At 34.9% G+C, this 22,107-nt stretch overlaps 1 protein-coding gene across 5 annotated transcripts in view; it reads left to right on the top strand.

Moving 5' to 3' along the window:
- RBFOX1 (RNA binding fox-1 homolog 1) overlaps positions 1 to 22,107 on the top strand; it is a 134,076-nt gene that overhangs the window by 66,572 nt on the left and 45,397 nt on the right. For 3 of the 5 annotated variants that reach the window (XM_029084730.1, XM_010167112.2, XM_029084757.1), the window contains exons 7-8: positions 4,947 to 5,027; positions 18,086 to 18,218. In XM_029084730.1, coding sequence (XP_028940563.1) covers positions 4,947 to 5,027; positions 18,086 to 18,218 — 214 coding nt within the window. The remainder of the gene's footprint in view (positions 1 to 4,946; positions 5,028 to 18,085; positions 18,219 to 22,107) is intronic. The other 2 variants (XM_010167413.2, XM_029084795.1) reach the window with 1 other exon arrangement.

The raw sequence follows: 22,107 nt of genomic DNA, 5'->3' as shown, positions 1-22,107 counted from the left end.
AGATAATGCTGTTTCTGTCTGGAAATATTAAATCACACTTTTAGAACAGCAAATAAAGAGCAGACATGGATTGTTTATGAGGATCTTTGATACACTAGCAAATTTTCTGATATGTTCATGAGAGGTGCAGCCTTATAGTTTTCTTCTTGCATTGTATATAGAAGAGGAATCGAGTGTATAGGAGTAATAGTTATTGCAAAAGGTACAAAGAAAAACAGCGATCAGAATGACTGAGAGAAGATTGGGCTATGTAACATCAACCCATATTGGGAGAAAGGGAAAAGGAAGTATCAGTCATTGAATTTAATAAATAATGCATCTTTTTGATTAGAGTAATAAAATAACATTTTATAATACAGACAAAATAGGACACGAGTATTTTTAGCTTTTATTCACTTTTTTCCATGGGTTTGTTTGAGGTTTATTTGCTAAATAGTATAGAATGTATGAACTGGTACGTAGCTGTCAAAAGCAACAAGAGGCTCTTACTGGTAACACACTAGAATGTGTGTAAAGAAGAGCTGCTTTACCTGGGTAGCTGAGTCTGCAGTGGATTAGAGTGATGTATTCTTTGCTAATTCTCCTTGTATGTAAGTAACTTCCTTAGATCCTGTATTACAAACTGTCCTTCTAGCTACATATTCCCCAATACGCACTGTAGACCAGTCCCGGCTATTGACTTGATTAATTTCTGCCGCTGAAAATGCCTCTGTGATTACCCTCTTGTTATGATGGAGGTAGTTGTACCCTATATGGTACTTTGTACCCCTGTCATCTTTGGAGCTGGCTGAGGAGCTGTATATGAAGCTGTTAGAATCCCCACAGGAAAAGTAGATTTACTTTTTTTTTCCTCTTTGTGTCAGTAACTTGCTGTGGTTTTGCCCTGGGATGTAACTACGGTGCAACTTCTGTCCTCTGCCCTTTTGTAAATCCCAAAATTCCTGGGGAAATAAATACAGCTTGGTAAATTAGAACCTTTTTGTTTGTGAGCAAAGGTACTAAAGCCATTTGTAGTGTGAGGTGATGCATTATAAACTCAGGTTCTTGGTAATGGTATATCAACTTGATAGTTCTGGTAGTGAAGGTTTCTAAGAGTTTCAGGTACCTCCTGTGACAGGAGAGAGCTACTCCCATGATCAGGGCCCTGCAACATTGTTAATTTTACATCAGCAGTGTAATTTTAACTAGTGGTATGAATTTTTGTCTGCTGAAAATGTTTCAATTTATACTTCCACAAAGGATGCCGTAAGAGATTCCAACTAGTTCAAATTCGTTTAAAGTTATTCCAGATCTTTACTTTTAAGCTGTCTGTAATGCCGGCTACACAGTGGTTCTTGTTAGTCCTAAAAATGACTTTTAACAGAAGTGATTTAAAATCCTTTATCATTTACTGGAAAGTTCTCCTGTTGTTGATCCCGGATACTTCTTTTTAGCTACCTGAGTATTTGAGAAATACAATGAATTTTATCATATGTCATGGATGAGCCAGCAAGTATCTGTGCATCATCACTAGTACATTGGTACTATCTTCTTATGCCCTGCAGATTAATTTATATGAATCATGTAAATACGAACTATAGAAAAAAACTTATTTTTGAGAGTATGACAAAATTAGAAAAATAATTTTGGTTAAATATCTTGGAACCAATGGGAAGTGATTTTTTGGCATTGTTAAAAATATTAATGACTTCACATAATTTTCCTCACAACCCTGAATATTTTTAGAGTAATTATTTTCTCAAAATAACTATAGTGCTCCAACAAAGGACTGAATCAAACAGTACATTCTTAATCATGGACTGTAGGAGAAAACATTGGAAGAAGGGAAGTATGAGTGGGAATATTTTTTGATCTTGCAAAGTATGTTTTTTCCTGTGCTGCAATGCTGAGCGGTGAATCAATCTGGGGGGATCTCTGCAGTCCTACCAGCACCGTGTCCTGCCCCAGCACAGCTGCCTGCTCTGTGCAGCACAACCCCGGGGCTGGCTCAGCCACCGCAGGCCACTCGCCCCGCACTACACCTACCAGCAGGCCTGCCTCAGTTTCCCTTCTGCCACGGCTCTGTCGAAAGCTCTGCTGTGTGCCTGTAGTGACTGGGCATTCACTTTGGATAGGTACGCACTAATATTTTTCTGATCCTTTTGATGGAGTGGGTCAGGAGGAGCTTTCTGCTGCTGATCTCCAAAATCCTGTCTCACTGCTCACGTGTCTGCTGTGACCAAACCAGTAGATGCTTGTATTAGCGAAAAGCAAAAAAGCCCACAGATTGTTCTTCATGAGAAAATACCAGCCTTACGTATGCTGGTACAGAAGACATTGCAGAATTAAAGATTAACTCTTGCATGACTGGAATTTTTTGAAGTTCATCAGCTCCATGATATTATTAAATTACAGTTTGGACAGAAATATTAAGGACTTTATATTAAAATCTTCTTTCATTAAAAAAAAAAACAAAACCCCACCCTTTATTCTGTCATGCTAGAATTCAGTATTCTAGAGGAAAAAATATATTTTTTTTTTCATTAGGGAATTTATGGATTTTTTCAATGTTCTGAAGTTTATCCAGAAGATCTTATTGTAAATAATTCAACCTTTCCCCGGTTATATTAATTACAATTAAAATATTTTTAATACCAAAATTAGATGCAGAAGAAATAGTCTTTTCCCACAAAAGTAGATTAAAAAGTTCCATATTTTTCTAACAAAATCTAATAATAGTGTTTTAGGTATTAGGATTAATTTTATGTACAAATTCAGAGGCGTATTGTCAAAATATAATTAGAAAGCTCTGTGCAACAAATTAAATACACTCTAGTAGCATGGATGAAAAAAGCATCTGTTATGAAGTACTTTCATTAGAAATTAGAAGACTTGAGTAGGGAAAATTAGATTTGTATGAGATGAAATCAGAAAAAATGTAAGAAAGTTAGCTGTAAAGAATAGGAAAGTACCTATGGACCTTGGAACAAGCAAAGTATCATATAGAATTTATGCAGAATATTATAAATAAACTATAGTCTTCAATTTCTAAAGACCTTTATATATTTACATACTTGAAGTCATTATAGTTACATTCTGAAAACTGAATGAAAATTACTGATTTTAATAATTCCTCTCCCTTCCACATTTCACTCAGCTGGGTGAATGGCTCTGTGCCTGCAGCTCACGTTCATTTTCAGGCTCCTGTAGGAGCACAAGTTTCGAAGCCTCTATGGTGTTAAATATCTCCATATTCCAATGGACACACTGCTTATGTCAAGTGTGTGGATAAATAATAAATATAAATAAAATAATGCTTGCCATTAGGATTTCAGTAGGTACATGTTCATTTCACAGCTTCCAGCTGGAGATTTTTTGGAAGGCTGGGAGAGATATATATTGTTATAGTCAACTATACACTGTCTTAAAGTAAGGAAAATAACTTTTTTTAGCTTGTTTCAGATTAGTGGATGGCTGGAAGAAAGCAAGCATCTCCAAATTCTGTTAGTTAAGGATATGCTGTTGTCTGGGAAGGTTAGAATCATAATATTTAATGAGATTTCCAGTGCTTGCTGTCTTAGCTAAGTTGCATAAATTACAAGAATTATTTTCCTTAGATATTTCCTGTATTTCTGCTTAATATTGACAGCTGCAAGCAATAATCAAAGAACTGGTTAATGACAGAAATTTTTTAAAAACATTTTTTGAAAGAACTCTGGTCTGGTAACTGAATGTAAGTTGAAAATTGCTCTTGTAATACTATATGGAAAAGATACCTACCTGTTGTAATTAGTCTTATCCTTCCAAACATATTTGACTCAACTCTGTTGACTTACCTTTCTTATAAGTCAATGCACGTCTAAAGTCCACGAATCTTCATGTAAATTTAATATTTTTGAAATTGTGTGATTCATGAATCCTGACAGCTTGAAGTATGTCAGTGTATGCGTGTACATATATAATTTTGTGTGTGTATATACAGATATATACACATATAGCTGCAAAACAGATGTGTCACATCCTGCTCTTCCTGGTGCACTGCGTTGCGGAAGTGCAGAAGTTTTTTTTCCTACTGTGAAAGTACAGTTGTTTCTGCCTCTAATCAATGTTCAATCTGTATTCAGCTAAGATTGCTAAAATACAGTTTTCAGAAAAGTGTTGAAATAGTAAAGGATTTCATTTCATTTTTTAAAAAAACGGGATATAAGCCTAAATTTCTCTCATTTGTTAAAAATGAACATACATTGCAAGTGTTGTTTTAAATTGATTTGGTTATTAATTTTTTTTCCTTTTTAAAAAAAACAATTGTTTTTTTTCTTTTATTTGATTTTGTTCTTAATCCTGAATCCTGTTAATACACTGGAAAGTGGCTTATGTTTATGTAGTCCTCATTTGGGCAAAAAATACTGAAATCTTCACATACGTTCATGATACTTCAATTTCACTCGCACTAGTGTTAATTTAAGTGATCTAACTGAGATCATACTTGGCCTGAGGTGTGTATGTGGGAGCTTTGCAGCTTGATTTTGCCGTGTTTGCTTGAGTAGCCTCTCATTTCAGCCCAAGTTAGAGAGATGAGAAGCGAGCAGCGGGGTGGTGTGGGTGGGTCGCTCACTCTCGTTAGCAGCAGAGCTAACGAGGCAGCTGCTCTTTCCAGGGGCCAGGGCAGAGAGGGCGAGCGAGCGGCTTGGTGAGGGATGGTTGTGTGCTGCCAAAGCTCAGGGCGTGTGCACCAGCTTCTCTGTTTGCTAAAAAGAGTGTTTGTATTTTGGGGGATGTCTTTGTTTTGTTTTTCAAATGTAAAATTGTACATGTTCATTGGGGCTCTTTCTGCTTTGAAGTCAAAGGACAAAAAGTGCCCCTGCTTCACTGCTCCGCTTGTGACTTTGTTTCTGTTTTGAGATAAAAATGGAGGTTTAGTTCGAGTGTTCCAAAACCAGATACCACTCTCTCTCTCTTTCTTGTAGGCAGGGTGCTGCTGTGCCAGGCAAACCAGGAGGGATCTCCCGTGTACAGTGCCCCCAGTTCACTAGTATACACATCCACAAGTAAGCTAGTGTTATGGCTCTTGTTTTGTTTTGTTTTGTGACAAAAGCACATTAATGTCAATTAAGCCCCCTAAAACTGTAAACATTCCCAGTAGCTCTTGTAAATGTGATATTTATAAACATGTCTAAGAAATGTCAACAAATAATTCAGTGTTTTTAGTTGCATCTTTATCCTCAAAGTATTTTTTTTTAAAGACGGCCTATATTGCACTGTTCCACAGAAATGGTCAAAAGTTCTACATTAACACTGAATTTTTTTTAAATCCAGTACTGTTGTGCACTCTGCATTTTGTGTAGAAGATGAAGTTGTGTTTCTTTTTCCTTCCTGGTCACAACTTTGATTTAGTAACAAAAACAAAAAGTCTCATATCATGCCACCATTTGATTGTGTCAGAAATAAAACAGATATGAAGTCTTTTTTTACAAAAGGAAAAAGAATATGTGCAAATGGAAATTTTGAATTATAAAAAGCTGCCCCAATAAAAATAGCAAAGACAAGCTGAAATGATAGATGCTGCCATCAGCTGTTTTTCTGTACAAAATTTTGGAATAGCAATGTTTCCTGTAAAATTCTGCAGCAGAAGTGGAACCAGTTCTTCTGAGAGTGTTTTAGATTGTGTTGGTGGTACAGCTGATGCTCATTCTGAAATCTAGACAGATGAAGAAGCCTCTAGCCAAATGAAGTAGTAATAATTGCTGCTTCTGAATTAGGGTGAACAGCACCATTTGCTAAGTGTTCTTAGCAGTCCTCTGTAAAAAAATATTTTACGTTGTCTGATTTAACATTATTGGACACACTCTTTATGAAGATTGTATTCAATCTAGAATGCAATTCTGCTCTTTTAAAGCTTATCTAGACTACTAAAATAATTAATTTCTCTTATTAATTAAAGCTAGGAGTTGAGGACAAGAGAGTTCCATACTGATCATCTCTACAGTCATGTAACTCCCTTATGTCAAAGGCTATGAACATCGTCCCTAGAGCTGCTGCTTTTGCAGTATAAATATGGGATCTACTTTCAAATCAGGAATCTACAACTACATAGTGAAATAACAAAATATGTGAAGTGTTTTAAGTTGGAACTGAAATTATCAGTTAAATTTGCATTTGCTTCCAGGTGCTCAAAAAATATTTTGTACTATCTCACCTTTCCCAAGCAGTGTTGGTTTTTTTTAATCTTTGTAATGACATAGAGATGAAATACTGTCTAAATCCATGTTCACTGTAGTATGTTTTTAGTGCACTGTTTCTTTTTGAGTGAAATACCAGTCTTTTGAGTGAAATACCAATCTTTGACTAAAATGTCTTTCCTAGAAAATTATCCAAACATTTCATTTGTCTCACTGTTAGGGAGCTTCATTTGGAGGAGGGGGGCAATGTTTTTTTTTTATTTTCTAGAAATTACCCTAAATGAAGCCTTTCCTAGGTTTACCCTGCTGCTCCTATTGTCTCACTGAGTTCTATCCTAGAAAATGTATTTCTGGGATTGCTGTTTACATCGTACAGTATTTCCAGTATTATTAAATCCCTAGATAGTCATTGTGTAGCTAGCTAAGCTCTGTACTTCACTATTTCCATTATGTCTCATGAGTCAATCCCTTCGAAAAATCTTATTTTGCAATGGTGCTCCTTGAATAATGATATCCTAACAAACACCTGTTTCTTTTCAGTTATGCCAAATACATAAGTAAACAGACTTTGCCTGCCTGCCTCCCACCGGGCAATATGTAATACACACTTTCCTAATAGAGATTGCTAGTAGCCCTTGCAGTAGAAATTATTACACTTTTGTTGAATCTATGTGTCTGTAACTCATGATTTTTCTTTTATTATGTATAGTATTTCATAATGCCAAAATGTAGTTCCCCAACAGGGTCACAACTCCTAATAATACAAAAGTACTACAATTACTAATGATTGTAATCACTTATTTTTAATCTCTCTTTATTACAAAACTTTCAATAAAGATGTAAAATAGCTCAATTTCTATAGGAAATTCTGCTAAGAAGTGAAAAGAAAGGAAGCTTGAGTTTTGCCTCATTTTCTTTCTTTTAGTATTTTAAAAATCTTCTATACTCAATTTTTTATGCACATTTGTAATATCAAAATGATATGATAGCTGATAAGTCAACATTAACGTCTAGGAGACTAATACTTTTATTATTATCATTCCATGTAGACAACAATATTGCAGCCTTGATCTTTGAATAATTTGTTAATCATTTATTCTGTTACTGCCAGCATTGTAACTGTATAATATTTCAGAACAGCTTACAATGTAAGAATTAAGAGGTTTTAAATTTGTAATTGTTTCAACAGAATGGAAAGAGTCAGCTGAGATTTTCAAAAGCCGTCTGAGAGGTTTGGATTTCATTAAATGCTAATGGCATTTAGGAATTTTCAGATTTTGGAAGAGGACAGTCCCCATTTTTAGAAATGTCTTTAACTTGAATGTTCATATTTTGCTCCTTGGTTATATTCTGTAAGAAATGGGGGACTGAAACATGGTTGTAAAATATATTTTTCTTCGACTAGCTTTATCTCTCACTTAACTTTTTGACTTTTACTTCTGTTGGTCACTAGTAGTCTCAGATGACTCTGAATGCTTTTACCCCATTTTTTGGCTAGCCAAAAAAGAAGAGTGCATTTCTTGGAGCTGCTCCTTCCCTTCTGATGCTGTATTTCCCCAGGATATATTTTATGTATCACATTGTACATTTCCCAGTACAGTGATTAGTTACACCTCTGAATATGTCAGGAGATAGAAACATGGCTCTGCTTCCTTCCATCACTTCTGGTCTTTCGCATAATACAGGAAGAAATGAGCTGTTTCTTCTGCAAGCAGTGGAACAAATCAGTAGCAATAGTCTCTCATGCCTCATCTGTTCTCTTATGCTGAAGGAGAAGATGGGACCTGGATCAGTTTTTCATTTGCACATCTCTTCTGGGAACAGACAGTTTGTTATGTAGAAAGCATACTTTCAGCATGCAAATGTTTTCACATCCCTTGGTGGGACAGATTTTGCCTTACTGATGCAACCAAAGTAAGGAAGCTCACGGTGTCATCTTGGCTGCTATAGATTCCTATAGCATTGGCATCTTGAGGACAAAACAAATACAGCTGATTTCAGTTAAATCTATCATCATTATCATAATGGATTATTGGAAGGAGATATATCCAGAAGGTAAAGAGCTGAGTACACCAGGTCCCAGCAAGTAGGCATTCAGTGGAGGCTTCCTGGAGGCCCATGATATGTCACTGAAACTTGGTGAATCAGTTTGGCTGCACATAACTGACAGTCTCTTTTTGCCCCCACTTCTTTAGACTAGTTACTTCCACAGGAAATTATTAAATCCGTAATAAATTTGTATCTACTTTTAAATAAGAAATGTATCAAGAAAAAATTTGGAACTTTTCAGAATTGAAGCAACTTGGGAATAGGAACCATGGGAATATTAAGACCCTGCTGGACAAAAGGAAGATTCAAAAGAAGAAAAAGTTCTGTCACTGAATATCTGTATGTATGGCTAAAAAAGGTGAAAATACTAATCTGAATTTATACAAGAACTTGTAAAAATTTTCCTCATTTTTCTATAATGAAGAGGTGCCTGAAAATGTGAATGATATTGAGGTTAATGAGAGCCAAATCATGGGAAAGAAGGAAGACATGAAGTCATAGAATCATCAAATAGTTCAGGTTGGAAGGACCAGGTTGCTTTAAGGATGGAGACTGCACAACCTATCTGAGTCATCTGTTCCAATGCCTGGATGTCCTAACAGTGGAAAGTTTTGTTTGTCTCGTCTGCGCACCGTGTGCCTCTGTGAAGAGCCTGGCTCCATTTTCTTGAGAACAATGGAAAAGTAGATGCGCCCTCCAGGAGAAAGCTTCTGTGCTCTGGAATAGCTGATCAGCATTCTCAGGCTCACTAAGCACTAGCTGGTGTAGCGAGGAAGCCTAAAGCTGTACATCACACTTCAAAAATTTGCACTTGTGCATACCCAGGTCTCATGGAAGGCAAGGAGAGAGAGATTGCAAATTTTAATAAAAAGTTCAAAGGTAGCTAAATATATTTCACTCTCTAAATCAGATCTGTGATCTTTGTAACTTTTAAGCTTTATTTTAGCTCCAAGTAAAAACAAAGATACTTGGATTATCAGGTATGTAACTACTAGTAGATTTTTCTGAGCCTTTATTAAAAGGACAGTTCACTGGACTGAAGAGCTAACTTATATGGTAAAATAGGAAATTTCTACATGCCTTTGATCAGAATGATGCACAGATGAGTACCAGTATTTCCCAAATGTTTTGCATATCCATAAAAGAGAATTTTGCCTTGACTTCAATGAGTACATTTTAAACTGATGTCAATTTTGACTTACATTTTCTAAATGTTAGAATTGTTTTACCTTCAGTAAGCATGCTTATCAGCTATATACTTGATCTTTTTCCATAAATTTTCATTTTTTAATTAAAAATAAATCTTTCATATGGCACTAAAGTGATAGAATTAAAAGAATAAAAAAAATCTGGCAATGCCAAAATCAGATATTAGTTTATTTTATTTTATCATGCTCAAGGGGAAATGAAGTTGATGGCCCATTTTTTAATTGAGATATTGATTACAGTTTTGTAAGAAGTGATAGTGGAATTCAGCAAAAATGATTGAGGTGGTACAAATGCTTATAAATCTGTCCCACATTGTTCGTGTTCTTTAATTGTAATTGTCTGATAAAACTTCCATCACTTTCTGTAATTAACCTAATGGTCTAAATGAATTTCCAGATCACTGGTTATTCATTTCAATAAGAAAATGCCATTACTTTGAGTTTAATTAATACAAAGTAAGTTCACAGTCCATTGTATCACTAGAATAGACTTTACTGTTTTAACTGTTTCAATTACGAATATTTTTTCCTCTCATTTTGTTTGTCCCATTTCTGGACTTCAGTGTTCATTCTCTATTTATACTACAACAGTATAGGCCCTTTATAATTAAAATATTTAAAACTCTATGCTCTTCAAGTTCCCATGCTCAAAATACCAGTGTAGATATTTTTTGTATTTATCATTTCAACTATTTTTAAACAGAATTCAGTCAGTGCCAAATTCATAATCCCATGATATGCCCTAGAACATCTCATTTGTCTTGATATTCCTTTCACAGAAGTACATATGACAGATAAGCACTCACCAGAGAATACTTTTGCTTTGCGTCAGACAGATATTAAAACAATAAACTATGTTGCCCTGGGATTTTAGCTTATGAGCAACCAGAAAACAACAAGGCAAAGATGAGATGTTTTTGAAAGGTGAGAAGGCAGTTCTTTCAGAAAATTCCCTGGAAACCTTTGGTCCTGTAATATTTTTGACAATAAATATTTTTGACGCTTAAGTTCTTTTAAAGCAAATGAGGAAAATGCATCCATTACTTTAGAGCAGGCATTAGAAATGTTCCTGAATTATCGTAATAATCCTACTGACCCAAAGTTGTGCAATATATGCCAGGAGGGAAGGAAAAGCTATAGCAGAAGCTTTAAGTACTAATTACACAATACGAGAACTTTGATTTTTACATATGTTCCCTATTAAAAACCCATTAACACTCATGTATGACAGACGTACTATTTTTAAAAAGGGTTTTTTTTTCCTATGGGTGATTTTTTGGGATACATAGCTGGAGGATAGTTCAGGTCTTTCTTGATATACATGGAATAAATGAGGAAAAGCATAAATTTTAAGTATAAATACCACATCCAATAGTAGGATTTAGTCCATTTGAGGACTCATTTTGCTACAGATATGAAAATTAACTAAAGCCTGTCTGTTTAATATGTCTGTTGAATATCCTTGCTTAGAAGCAGGTTACTTGTCTTAGGAATATTAGTAAATTACTTTAAAAATGCTGTATGAAAGTATTTTCATGTTTCTTGCTTCAGTGAAGACATTCCAGGTTTTATTTTTCTGTGGCATTACTAATGGATTGGAGTAAGACCTTTGACATTTATATTGTATTCTGGGAAATTTCCAGTACCAAGAAGATTACATGGGGAAAATACTATTTTTCAAAAGGTGTTTTAAAGTGCGCTTCCGAGAAGAATCATTAGTGGAAACATTCAGTTTAGAAACCTTGATTCAGTTGATTTTTTCAGGTATAATCTGTTGCACACATGTAATTACCTGAAAATTATATTGTAATGATGATAGTCTTCTGATAGTATTATCCTGAGACTCCAAGCAACTGAAGTGTAGGTGCTCCTGGCATTTGCTATATCCTATTCTAGGATTAGAGTTTTGTATGTAAGACATGATTGACCATATTAAATCCAAATGGACATATATTTTATTGTAATGACATCAGTGATTAATTTGTTTTCATTTTATTGTTGTAGTTTTTATTAATTTATTTGCTGTGATTTTACTGTTACTGGTAAGGGAGAGACTGTTTAGTAAGCTTGCCGTTTTGCATCTGTATATAGGTCAGGAGCACTTTAAAGAATGAGTATTCATATGGTATAAATAATTTTCCTGTGTTACAGCATTTGCAAATTAAATGTAAAAGGTTTCTGCAAACTAAATTTTTAATTGGTCTGTTTTCTCTTAAATAAAAATGGAATGGCAAGTCAATCACAGTGGAAATACATTACATATTAGTAGATTGTATTACGTGTTTGTGGTTTTGTCTGTTTTATTGCTTCATAGAAAAAAGGTATAGTATCCCTGCAAAGGAATTTTGTGATTAAGCCAATTTAACCATTGTGGGACTGAGAATCATGAATGAAACAGTACAAAAATCCTGCCCAGATGGAAATGTCCATACATTTGAGTAGACCAATGACACGTATCATTTCCAGGCTACAAAACCCTCATTACTAAACATTTAGGAGTGAAACTATCTCTTAATGTGTGTCCTGAATTAATTAATTGCCTTTATTTATAAGGTAAAGAGAATCACCTGGTAGTAACCCGGGAATAATGTGAAAAGTGCCTTTCCTTGTCTGTATGTTAAAATACAGTGGGTTTACATGAAAGTTTAAATAAAGAAGATATCAGTAATTAGTAGGAAGTTTACTAATTTCTTTCCATTATTTTTACCCCCATGTATAGAATCGTAAAATGTTGAAAAATCATCTCTCTCTTCCAGAGAAAAATATTGATGTCTCTTGTTGAGGAAATGTCTTTAGAAGATTTTTAAATACTGCTTTGGCCCATTGGATTGGACCGTGCTTTGAACAAAGTTACAGAAATCTGAATGCAGGATAACTGCACTGACTTCTAAGTCAGTTACAAAGTTAATAACAAATTAACAAAATTGAGTAAAATTATATTCGTATGGGTTATGTTATATTCTTGATTTAAGTATCAGCCTTTTAAAATTGTGAAGTGAACCTCTTTGGGGTTTTTTTGGTAGCACTGCCAGAAATTCTTACAGCATTTTTTTGTGTTCACTATATATTGTTCTCTGTAACTATTTTAAGGATAACTGTCCTTTTACCTTCTTTCTATCACTACTTTAAATGATGACTAACAAGTCATCAGTAAGATGTATTGTAGGTGTCCAGAATCCGTAAATATGGAATTCATTTCACTGCTGAAAATATGTTTTTAAGTGCCTTGCTGTTTCTATTCATTCTGCTGATAATCCATTTAGTGATGATGCATTGTGCCTGAACTAGCATACTGAAGAGTTTTATAAAGACAGACAACTGTGTGCCACTGACTTTTTTTAAACTTATACACCTTCCTACAGCTGGGTAGTGGCAGCTAAGTAGTGAGTATTGCATTTAGGGCTTTTTTTGCATCATGAGCTATGATGTTATTGTACGTAAGGTCCTTTGTAGAGTCCTAGATGTAGGCTTCTGATGGTTCCTTAACTTTGCATTCCAGATGCTGTGCTACTCCTTTTTAATAGGTAGACACACACAGCTGACCACACATCTCAATTCATTCTGTCTGACAGATGTGAAGTTGTTAATTTTGTGGTTTTCAGCTTAGCCTGTAAGATTTGGTTTCAAATAAAGGCTTACTTTAGTGACACACTTCCTTGCATTGTGTGACAGTTATTATTAAACCATGACTCGTAAGACCATGTTGTATATAGCACAATTCTTCAATCTGAATTTCAAAAATAGTAAGTACTTCTGAGGAATTAGTATTTTTAATATCTGTATGACTCTTTGCAGGTGCACATCTTTGTTTTGACAATTTATTTCCATTTTGGCTTGGATTAGGTTAATAGCTGGTTTTTTTCCTCAGTCACTTCCTGCCTAAATTGTTCCCAACTCAACCGCATTCTGACAGTGTTCTTCTTAACAGTTGTTTTAGTAATCCTTGTGTCATCCAGACAGAACTTCCTGTCACCACATAATTGACTTTCATAAACATTCCAATTACTAAATTTTGTCATCTCTTTACAGCAGTGCTACTCTTCATCTAGTTTTCCACAACTCTGTCTTTTTTACTTGGTCTCAAAAATGATGTTTAGCGAGACAAGGGAATTTTTCTATTTGCTTGGAACTTGTAGATGTCCAACAACCAGGAACACAAGTTATTGGTCAGTTTGATCATCTGTATTTGAAGATTGTTCTTTAATTTAAGATCAGATGTGGCTTCTCTGATCTCTACTGTTTCTTTTCCTTTATGGCCTAATTGCTTTGTTGGTTTTTACCTACTGAGCTTTTTCTTGTTTGTTAGTCATTTCTTTTGCAAAGTTAACTCTTCTTTGTACATCAACATTTGTATTCTTTGTAACATCAACTATGCATTTCTCTTATTTTGCTATTAAGTACACCATAAGTAATTTGACCAAGAAGTATATCTTTTTTGTATTATTCAGTGTTGTAGGTTGGTGTAATTACATAGCTTTAAAAAAAAAAAAAAAAATCTCAATCATCTTATCTTTTTTTTTCCTCCACATCTTCAGTTTCTTTGTGTGTGTGTTAAGAGAAATCCCTTGGTGTCTGAGGGATTCAGGTGGCTGCATATACAGTCTGGTAAAAGAGGGATCATATATGTGGGTATTTCTGATAATAATAGAATTGCCAAATTACTGAATATCAGAATGGCTGAGGTTGGAAGGAACCTCTGGAGGTTACCTTGTCCATACCCCCTGCTCCAGCAGTGTAACCTCAAGCAGGCTGCTCAGGACCATGTCCAAACAGCTTTTGAACATCTCCAAGGAATGGAGACTCCACAGCCTCTCGGGGTACCTGAACCAGTGCTCGGTCACCCTCAGAGTGAATAAGTTTAGACAAAAAGATGAGACAGTTTTCAGGCTTTGGCATCAAGATTCTGCTCTGAAGGTTATAAATTCTTAGCACATAATGGTATCAATAGACATAGAAACCAATGGTGGCTTGTTAATTGGTATATTAGAGGACACAAAACAAAGGAGACCAGAGAAAAAGAGTAATTCCATATATACTTAAAGTAATTATAAAGAAAACTAAGCCTGAATTCAGTACGTGCAAGTCATTGTTGAAATAGTAGATCAGTTAGGTCTGGAAACAAGGTAAAAATGATCAAAGAACAAGTTTTGTTGGAACAGTTAAGTATCTTTCTACAATTTAACATAAGAATAAACACATTAAATTGGAGGTTGCTTTATACTGAAATATTTTATTTATGGTTTTGAGTGCATTTGATTATGTTGGTGATTTGGTATGGAAAAATCTAACAAGTCTTATTTTTCATATGTCTGAGGATGAAATAGTTGAAAAGAGTCTTAAAGCAGCTGTGTGTCCTCTTTCTACAAAGATTTATGCAGTATTTCAGGGTACACCTTACCATAAAAACTTTCACCAAATTTATGTAAAATTTGGTGCTGCTTTGGGTTTGACTAGAAACTTAATGCAGTAGTGTTGTGTAAAGGGATTCAATTACAGTGTGTAGTGTTTTGTAAGTAACTGTCTCGCATAAAAAGTTAATTAATCAGAGCTGTGTCAATTTCCTTGTGCCATGTCAATTTGCAGCAAGGTAATTAATCACTAATCGCCCAGCGTGCAGCAAACTAAGGGACAATCCATGAGTCATTTATTGTTATTTTTCTTCAAAATAAATGGCACACAGGGCCATGAAGAAACACATCTTGCCTTTCATAATATTTTTATCGACAGTTTTGCATGTTGTAATAGACTGCAGCAACAAGCAGCTGTAGTTCAATGGAATATGAATATTAAAGAAACAAATGAGAGCAGATTTATAGGCCATTGCTTTTCTGTTATGTCAGTTTTGAGATTACACTGAGCAAATGAACAGTGAAAAATTACTCTTCCATGTGGAGAATGGTGATTAGACTTGTACATTAATTAGAGATTTTTGTTTTCCTTTTCAATGCATTTCAAATGAGAATGTCCTATAAGTAACAGTTTGTCCAAGATTCAGATTTATTCATTCCTAAACAACAGTGTTTAATACTGACATATATTTTTGTACAATAGTAAGGAAGTAATTGCTCTACTAATTTTAAGTGTGTGTTTAAAAAAAATAAATAGGTTGTGAATTAAAAAAGGGAGGTGACCAGTTGTGACTGTATTTGACATATACAGCAAATTTCCTTTGAATTCAGTTAATTCGCAACTAGATCTCAGGGATAATCATCTCACAAAAGTGACAGGTTTAAAAGTATTTTCAGCTTGCTATTTTTAAACATTGACAACTTTCTAAAGATTTATTTACTCTGAAATTTTAAGAACCCATACGTATAATTTAAAAGCCTTTTAATGTTAAAATCTGTAGTAGCAGAGCTTAGATTTTACTTACATTGTACTTTGGACTGCGTATTTAAATTCAAAGATCTGCACACGTCTGCTTTAACACAGTTTTTATAAGTCTTTTAAAGAATGCCAAGTATTACTACTTACTACTATTACAGTGAAGTGAAAACTCACTATACAGCATACATTGGGGTAAACTCCTGATTTTTTTTTCCTGAAATCTCAGATAACATCATATAGATTATTCTGCTCAGCCTTCTCAGCATGTTACCCATTATATCTCTTTGGTTTTTATTTATTGTCCAGCTCTTCTGAAGTGTTTCCTCAACAGGGATCCTCTTGAACTATGGGAATAATGTAAATGTGTCGCCCTGCCTTTGTAACAGTTGAACTATGTTGCAGTAAATTAGCTATAAACTGATTCAAACATTATGTGACATTAAAATTCTTCTACCATAAAACGTTTGAAAACTATTGATGATGGATGACCTGATAGTTTGCGCAAAGAAAGGGAGATAAGGAGTGATGAGAGCTAGATTCTTTCATCCATTTTGATGGCACACCTTTCCTGAGGCATATGGCACCTTCATACAAATTCAAACCACAGCAAAAATGCAAAGAATAATTGCCCATTAAAATGGTTGTATATTTTTATGGCTTTGATACAAAATCTGCCCCCTGTTGCTTTTTGCATCTGCTACTCTTCCATCTATCCCAAAGCTTTAAAACTAATACACAATGTATAACCATTAAGTACTTTTCACCAAGTTATATTTTGCCTTTTGGGAACCCAAGCTTTGTCATTGTTCCTTCAGTCTTTATTTTTCAAGGCATATGTTGAGATATGATGCCTGGAATATGCACCTACCTGTCATGGTCATTTAAAAAAGATGAATAAAACCAATGCTTATATTACCTCTTTTGGAAGAAATTAAGATTTCATTAAACTTCGTCTGTGAACATAAAGATTAAGTTCCTCTTCTTTTCTTCATGCTTGTATTTGTTTTTTGTACAAAATCATTAGTTAGCCAATACACAAACTTGAAAGCCCAGAAGTCAGAGTAGTAAGGCAGTAATGGAGAAGTCACCATAATGACAGTATTTTCCTTCACATGTTCGGCCAGCTACGTCTACAAGTTGTTAATTTTTCATTTACTTTTTCAAATTCAAGGCTTCTTTTAAAATTTAATGCTAAAACAGATGAAAGACAAATGTGGATTGAAATAAGTTCATATTTCAGACATAAAAAAATACTGGTTTATACATCATTACTTCCATTTGCTTGCTTCTTTTTAGGACTTTACTAAGCAATATTTATTTATTTAATCTCTTTATTTACATACTGAAAAAAATTCAACGTAGTGAAGCACAACTGAAGTAACCTGAGTGCCAACAGAGCTGGATTTGATTTTTTCTCTCACTGATTAATTCATTAAAAAAATACTTGTTCTAACATTGTCCAGCAATATATGTACAAAGGAGTAATGAAGAACCTGACAGATAAAGTGAAGTGGAAATTTTCTTTTTTATTTTTCAATTTAAAAGTTTATGAAGAGAGAAGTTTTATAGACATTTTACAGAAAAAACTCTCTAAGTAGTACTGTATTACTGTTCAATTTCAGATTAAAGTATTTTAAATATCACATGGAATTATAATTAATGTTTACACTTAGTTGTAATGACAGTATAAACTTGTCTGAGTTAATGTCTTTGTTATATGTCTAAGTTGTTTCTATTGGATCTGAATTCAGATAGATATTGCCAAACTATGCAAGTCTTGCCTTTGAAGGAAAAATGGGTACTGTTCTGAACAAGGTACCCCCCCAAAATCTGAGCCAATTCATGCCCTGTCTTCTTTCCCTTGGTACACAATTAACACCCAGTTAATAATCAGCTTTTGAACAAAATAAAGCTCTGTTTGATTGGTAAAACACTGGATAATTTAGACCTGGTCTAACGTCTCGCCTCCACTCAAAGCAGGGCTGACTTTTGAAGACAGCTCAAATAATGTAAAGGAAATCTCTCTGGCGTTATAAATTTGAGCCTGAACTGGGTGACTCAAGAGTCTCCTGACAGCAGTGTTGGCTAAAACAGTCAACATTATTTTTAATAGTGTCTTCTAAGAGAATCAGAGCCACCTATGATGCTGCCATCTAAATTCCCAGTTTGCTGTATCCTCTTTGCATACAAAGATTTGCTGTAAAAAGAGAGGCCTTGTTTGGCAAATCCCTCATCCAGTTACAGGCAAGCTTTAATACAAGCATGGACACACTGCTGCGTTAACCTTGTTTTAAAACACTGGATTGATGTGAATATTTTACATTCCTCTTCTTTTCTTCACAGTGCCAGGATTTCCCTACCCTGCTGCAACTGCGGCCGCTGCTTACAGAGGTGCACATCTAAGAGGCCGAGGTCGCACGGTGTACAACACGTTTCGTGCAGCAGCACCCCCCCCTCCAATTCCAGCCTACGGCGGGTAAGGAGATCAGCCTCTTTTACCTATTAGCATGAATCTCCGAAGGCTACAAACTGTTTGTGACTGTGGTGCATGCTGATCGTGTCTCACCGCAGAAACCAACGCAGCATGCAACCAGTCCCAGTGCTGCCAGTGCTGCACCTTGCACGGGTATTGAAAAATGACTGTAATTTGCACTGCCATGGTTGGTGGCCTTAAGCATTTCAGATGTCACATATTGTTATGTAAATGCTCTTAGAAACTGAATGCTTTGGAACAGAGAAATTGTTTCAGCTAAAGATATATTTTCGATGACTGCAAACATCTGGTTATTAAGGAGGTTGGATCAAGTTAACTTCTTTTTCTTCAAATCATCCACTGAAAGTTGTCTCTGAACCTGAAGGCTGCTTTTTTTTTTCTTTTTTTCTTTTTTTTTTTTACTTTTATTTTATTGCAGTTTGTTTAGTTTTTCTAGTTGGCATCTTTACCACAAAAGAAATTTGGGGTGCTTCGCTCAGGGCCACATGTTTCTCAGTACATTTGCTTAAATAATACCTTAAGATTTCACTGTCAGTGACCTGAATTTACTAAAACCAAGTAGAAAACTAAGGAACAAAGGAAAGAAATTAATAGTAATAATTTCCAGAAACTCAATAATCTTTGGTTCTTTCGGAAGATTTTTTTGTTATATACTTTTGAGGGAAAGAAGAAAGAAACAAATTTTCCTATAGCTCTGTAAATGCTGACACAGAAACATTTTGTATGCTGCACGTGATATTTATAAGCCCTAACATTGTCAAAAGATTTTTAGCTATTAAGAGACTGGGAAGTTTGGAAAATCAGAAAACTTAGCAGATACCAGGCCAGTGTAGTATTTTGTCGTAAAACTTTGAAGTAGATATGCTACTACCTCTCTGTAGAGCAACAAGATCTTTCTGAGAAAGTGTCAGGAGGGGTTTCCAAAGTCTTTGAGGGCAGCTCATCTCTCTCTGCCCTCACTGAAATCCTCTTCAACAGCTCATCTGCTCTCACTGTGGATATCCCCTTGCAAGGGAGCTTGCAGCATGAGACTGTGCTGCAACCTTGTCCTCCTGCTTCGTTGCGGTAGAAGATGGGTGCCCTTCACTAGTTCCCTCAGTTTCTCGTGAAGCCTTTGTTCCATTAAGCCAAAAGGCATGTCTTTTTCTAGACAAGTATGCAAATCTAGTCAGTCAGCCATTGAACTAAATTCTCAGGGATATTTAGGACAAGCACTTTGACTATTCCATCACCTCAGAGAAATAAGGTGTTCTAAGAATAAATATACAAATAATGTCACCGAATCAGGTTATTTTGGAAAAGTGTATTCTATTTTTTGTTGTTTGTGTTTTGAGTAGTTTAATAAGAAAAACAATATTAATTTAATGAGCAAAACAATATTACCAATACCGGAGAAAGACACCATGGTTTTTTAAGATTGCCTGAGTTGCCTTTGGACAAGGATGGTGTCCCACCAAAGTTATCCTACTGTTGCCCAGACTGTTCTCTAGAGTTAGTCCAGGTATTTGTACATGGTAGTTACGGGAGCAAGTTTAGAATGTCCTACAAGAGCTGATTTCAGTCTGAATGTCTCAGCTACAAAATGGATACTGCATATAAAGAAAGTGGACTCTTTCCATTTCTACTTATTTTAAAAATAAATTCTTAAATTTGGACACTGTGCAATATGCAGCAAGATAACAACATGGGTTATTACCAGTTGCATGATGTCACAAACATAATACCTTAGTTAAATACAAAGTCATGAAGTAATACAAGAAAACATATACCAGCTGTGTGTGATAGAGCTTTTGAATTGGACAATACTTGTTTTGCAAAATGAGTAAATAGTTCCAGACCAGTAAGTAACTTGCATTTGCTTTATTTTAAGGCACCACATGTGGGTGCTCTGTGTGTGTGCGTGCGTGCATTATATAGATTTTTATAGTTTAGTTAGTACAGTGACTCAGCAGGACAAATTAAATTTCCAAGTGTAATATATGTATATACATTGTCAGGTAATTGTACGTCTTGCTTTCAGCATCCTTAGGTAGTAAGTTAGATGTGTAAGTGTTGTGAATGCCTGTTGTAAATTAATACAGAAGTTTTGCGCTGCAGTCAGGTTCAGCCGCTTTTTTTCAGCAGCTGTGTTCTGAGAGGTCAGTTCAGCACTTTTACATTCTTCTGCAGGATAGCTTGACAGTTAGGTTGGACAGCTCTCACCTAACTCCCTCCATGACCTGTTCTTAAAGCTGACTTCAGAGGGAGCCATGCGTTGCATCAGTAAGAAGTCACATCTCCTTGTTCGGATGACTTCCAGCTGTCTGAGATGAACCCCTGGTAATCTAGGGCTCACCTTGCCAGTCAGTATGTTTTCTACCGCAATTGGACTCTGCAAAAGTTTTCAGTTAGTAAGCTTTGTCTTAATTTAGATAGATCTTAGTTCACGTATTAGTTTGGTTTAATTTTCTCCATCCACCTATGCTTTATAATAAGGCACTGCTTTCTGATGAACAAAACAAATTTCCAGCTTTTTAAATTCATGGATCAGTGCGGAAATAATACATACCTCTGTTGCACTAATCCACAGTTGGATTAATAAAGCTTTATTCTGAAATAATTTCTTTGGCCTAGTGTATTAGATCTTGTGCTAGTAACTTCACTGATACAATAGTACAATTTGGAATTTCTTTGCAGTGCTTTATTCTGTGCTCACCCATTATGTACCCTGACCTATCAAAGAAGCAAAAAGGAATTTTCATCAGGAAAAATCCTTAATCAATTAAAATAAATTATAACAATGTGGTTTTCAGTCACAATGGGAGTAGGAGTCAAAGAAAATTACAGAGTTAATAAAGAGATCACAGAGAATGAATCAACTTATAGAAAGAAGCAAACAACTTGGAATATCATTTGTTGATAAGAAAAATGGAAAATGTTTGAATGCTTTTTTGCAATTCATTTAGTAGCACTTTCTCATTTTTCACTCAAGGAAGGAGCCTAGCTTTAGAACCAAGCAAACAGTTTCATACTAAAATATTTTCAATCGTTAAAAAAACCCAAGCACATTTATTTTGTATAATGACAGATATTTTAATTATAAATTTACATTAAATTACATAAATGTTTAGTTAGAAAAACATTTATTTTTAAAAAAGCACCCACATGTAAATATAAATTATAAAGCTGAAGTTTGAAATGACCTTTTTAATTTTCTTTTATTTCATTAACATTAGGAAGCTTGTAACTGAAATAAAACATAATACTTGATCTGAAATAAATTTCTTCACACTTACTTGTATATATTACAAAGTTTTGGCTTTAAATTTGGAAATTAACTGTAAAGCTAAGAACATATATTTCTTAGTCTAGTGTGACATGCTGCTTACCAGTGTTTATCTCAGCGGCACTGCCTCAGGATTCCCTGCTCTGTAACAAAAACCTTTCTAAGATTCAGTCTCCCTTGCGTCTCGAGCTGTTCTTGTTCACTGGTGTCTAGTTTGATACTGATTGTGACCTTTTCTTAGAAACTGTTTATCAACAAAGTTAAGAAATGGCAAGGTGTCCAAGACTGTAAGGAAATCTAGATCTTCTGGTCAATAGGCAAAACAGGTTAGTGTGCTTCACATGGAAAGCTCTCTTCTGCTGAGCTTCACAGTTACTGGAAAGAGCAAATTTGGCACGCTTTGCTAGGTCTGAGGAAAATTGTTGAACGTTGCCATATTTAAGGCCATTGGTTTTTTATAAATCAAAGAACAGCAAACATGCTTTAAAATATGTAATTTAAAAATTAAATCAGTGCTCATAAGATATGTAGCACTACATAAATAATTAATAGCTCCTTTACCTGTGAGTGAGACATTTCACTAGTTCCTTGAGATAGTGTCTTGTT

Source organism: Antrostomus carolinensis, unplaced genomic scaffold (genome assembly GCF_000700745.2).
Source record: "Antrostomus carolinensis isolate BGI_N321 unplaced genomic scaffold, ASM70074v2 scaffold6980, whole genome shotgun sequence".
Lineage (NCBI taxonomy): Eukaryota > Metazoa > Chordata > Aves > Caprimulgiformes > Caprimulgidae > Antrostomus > Antrostomus carolinensis.
Note: the sequence above shows the minus strand (reverse complement) of the source record. Positions and strands in the feature narration are given on the sequence as shown.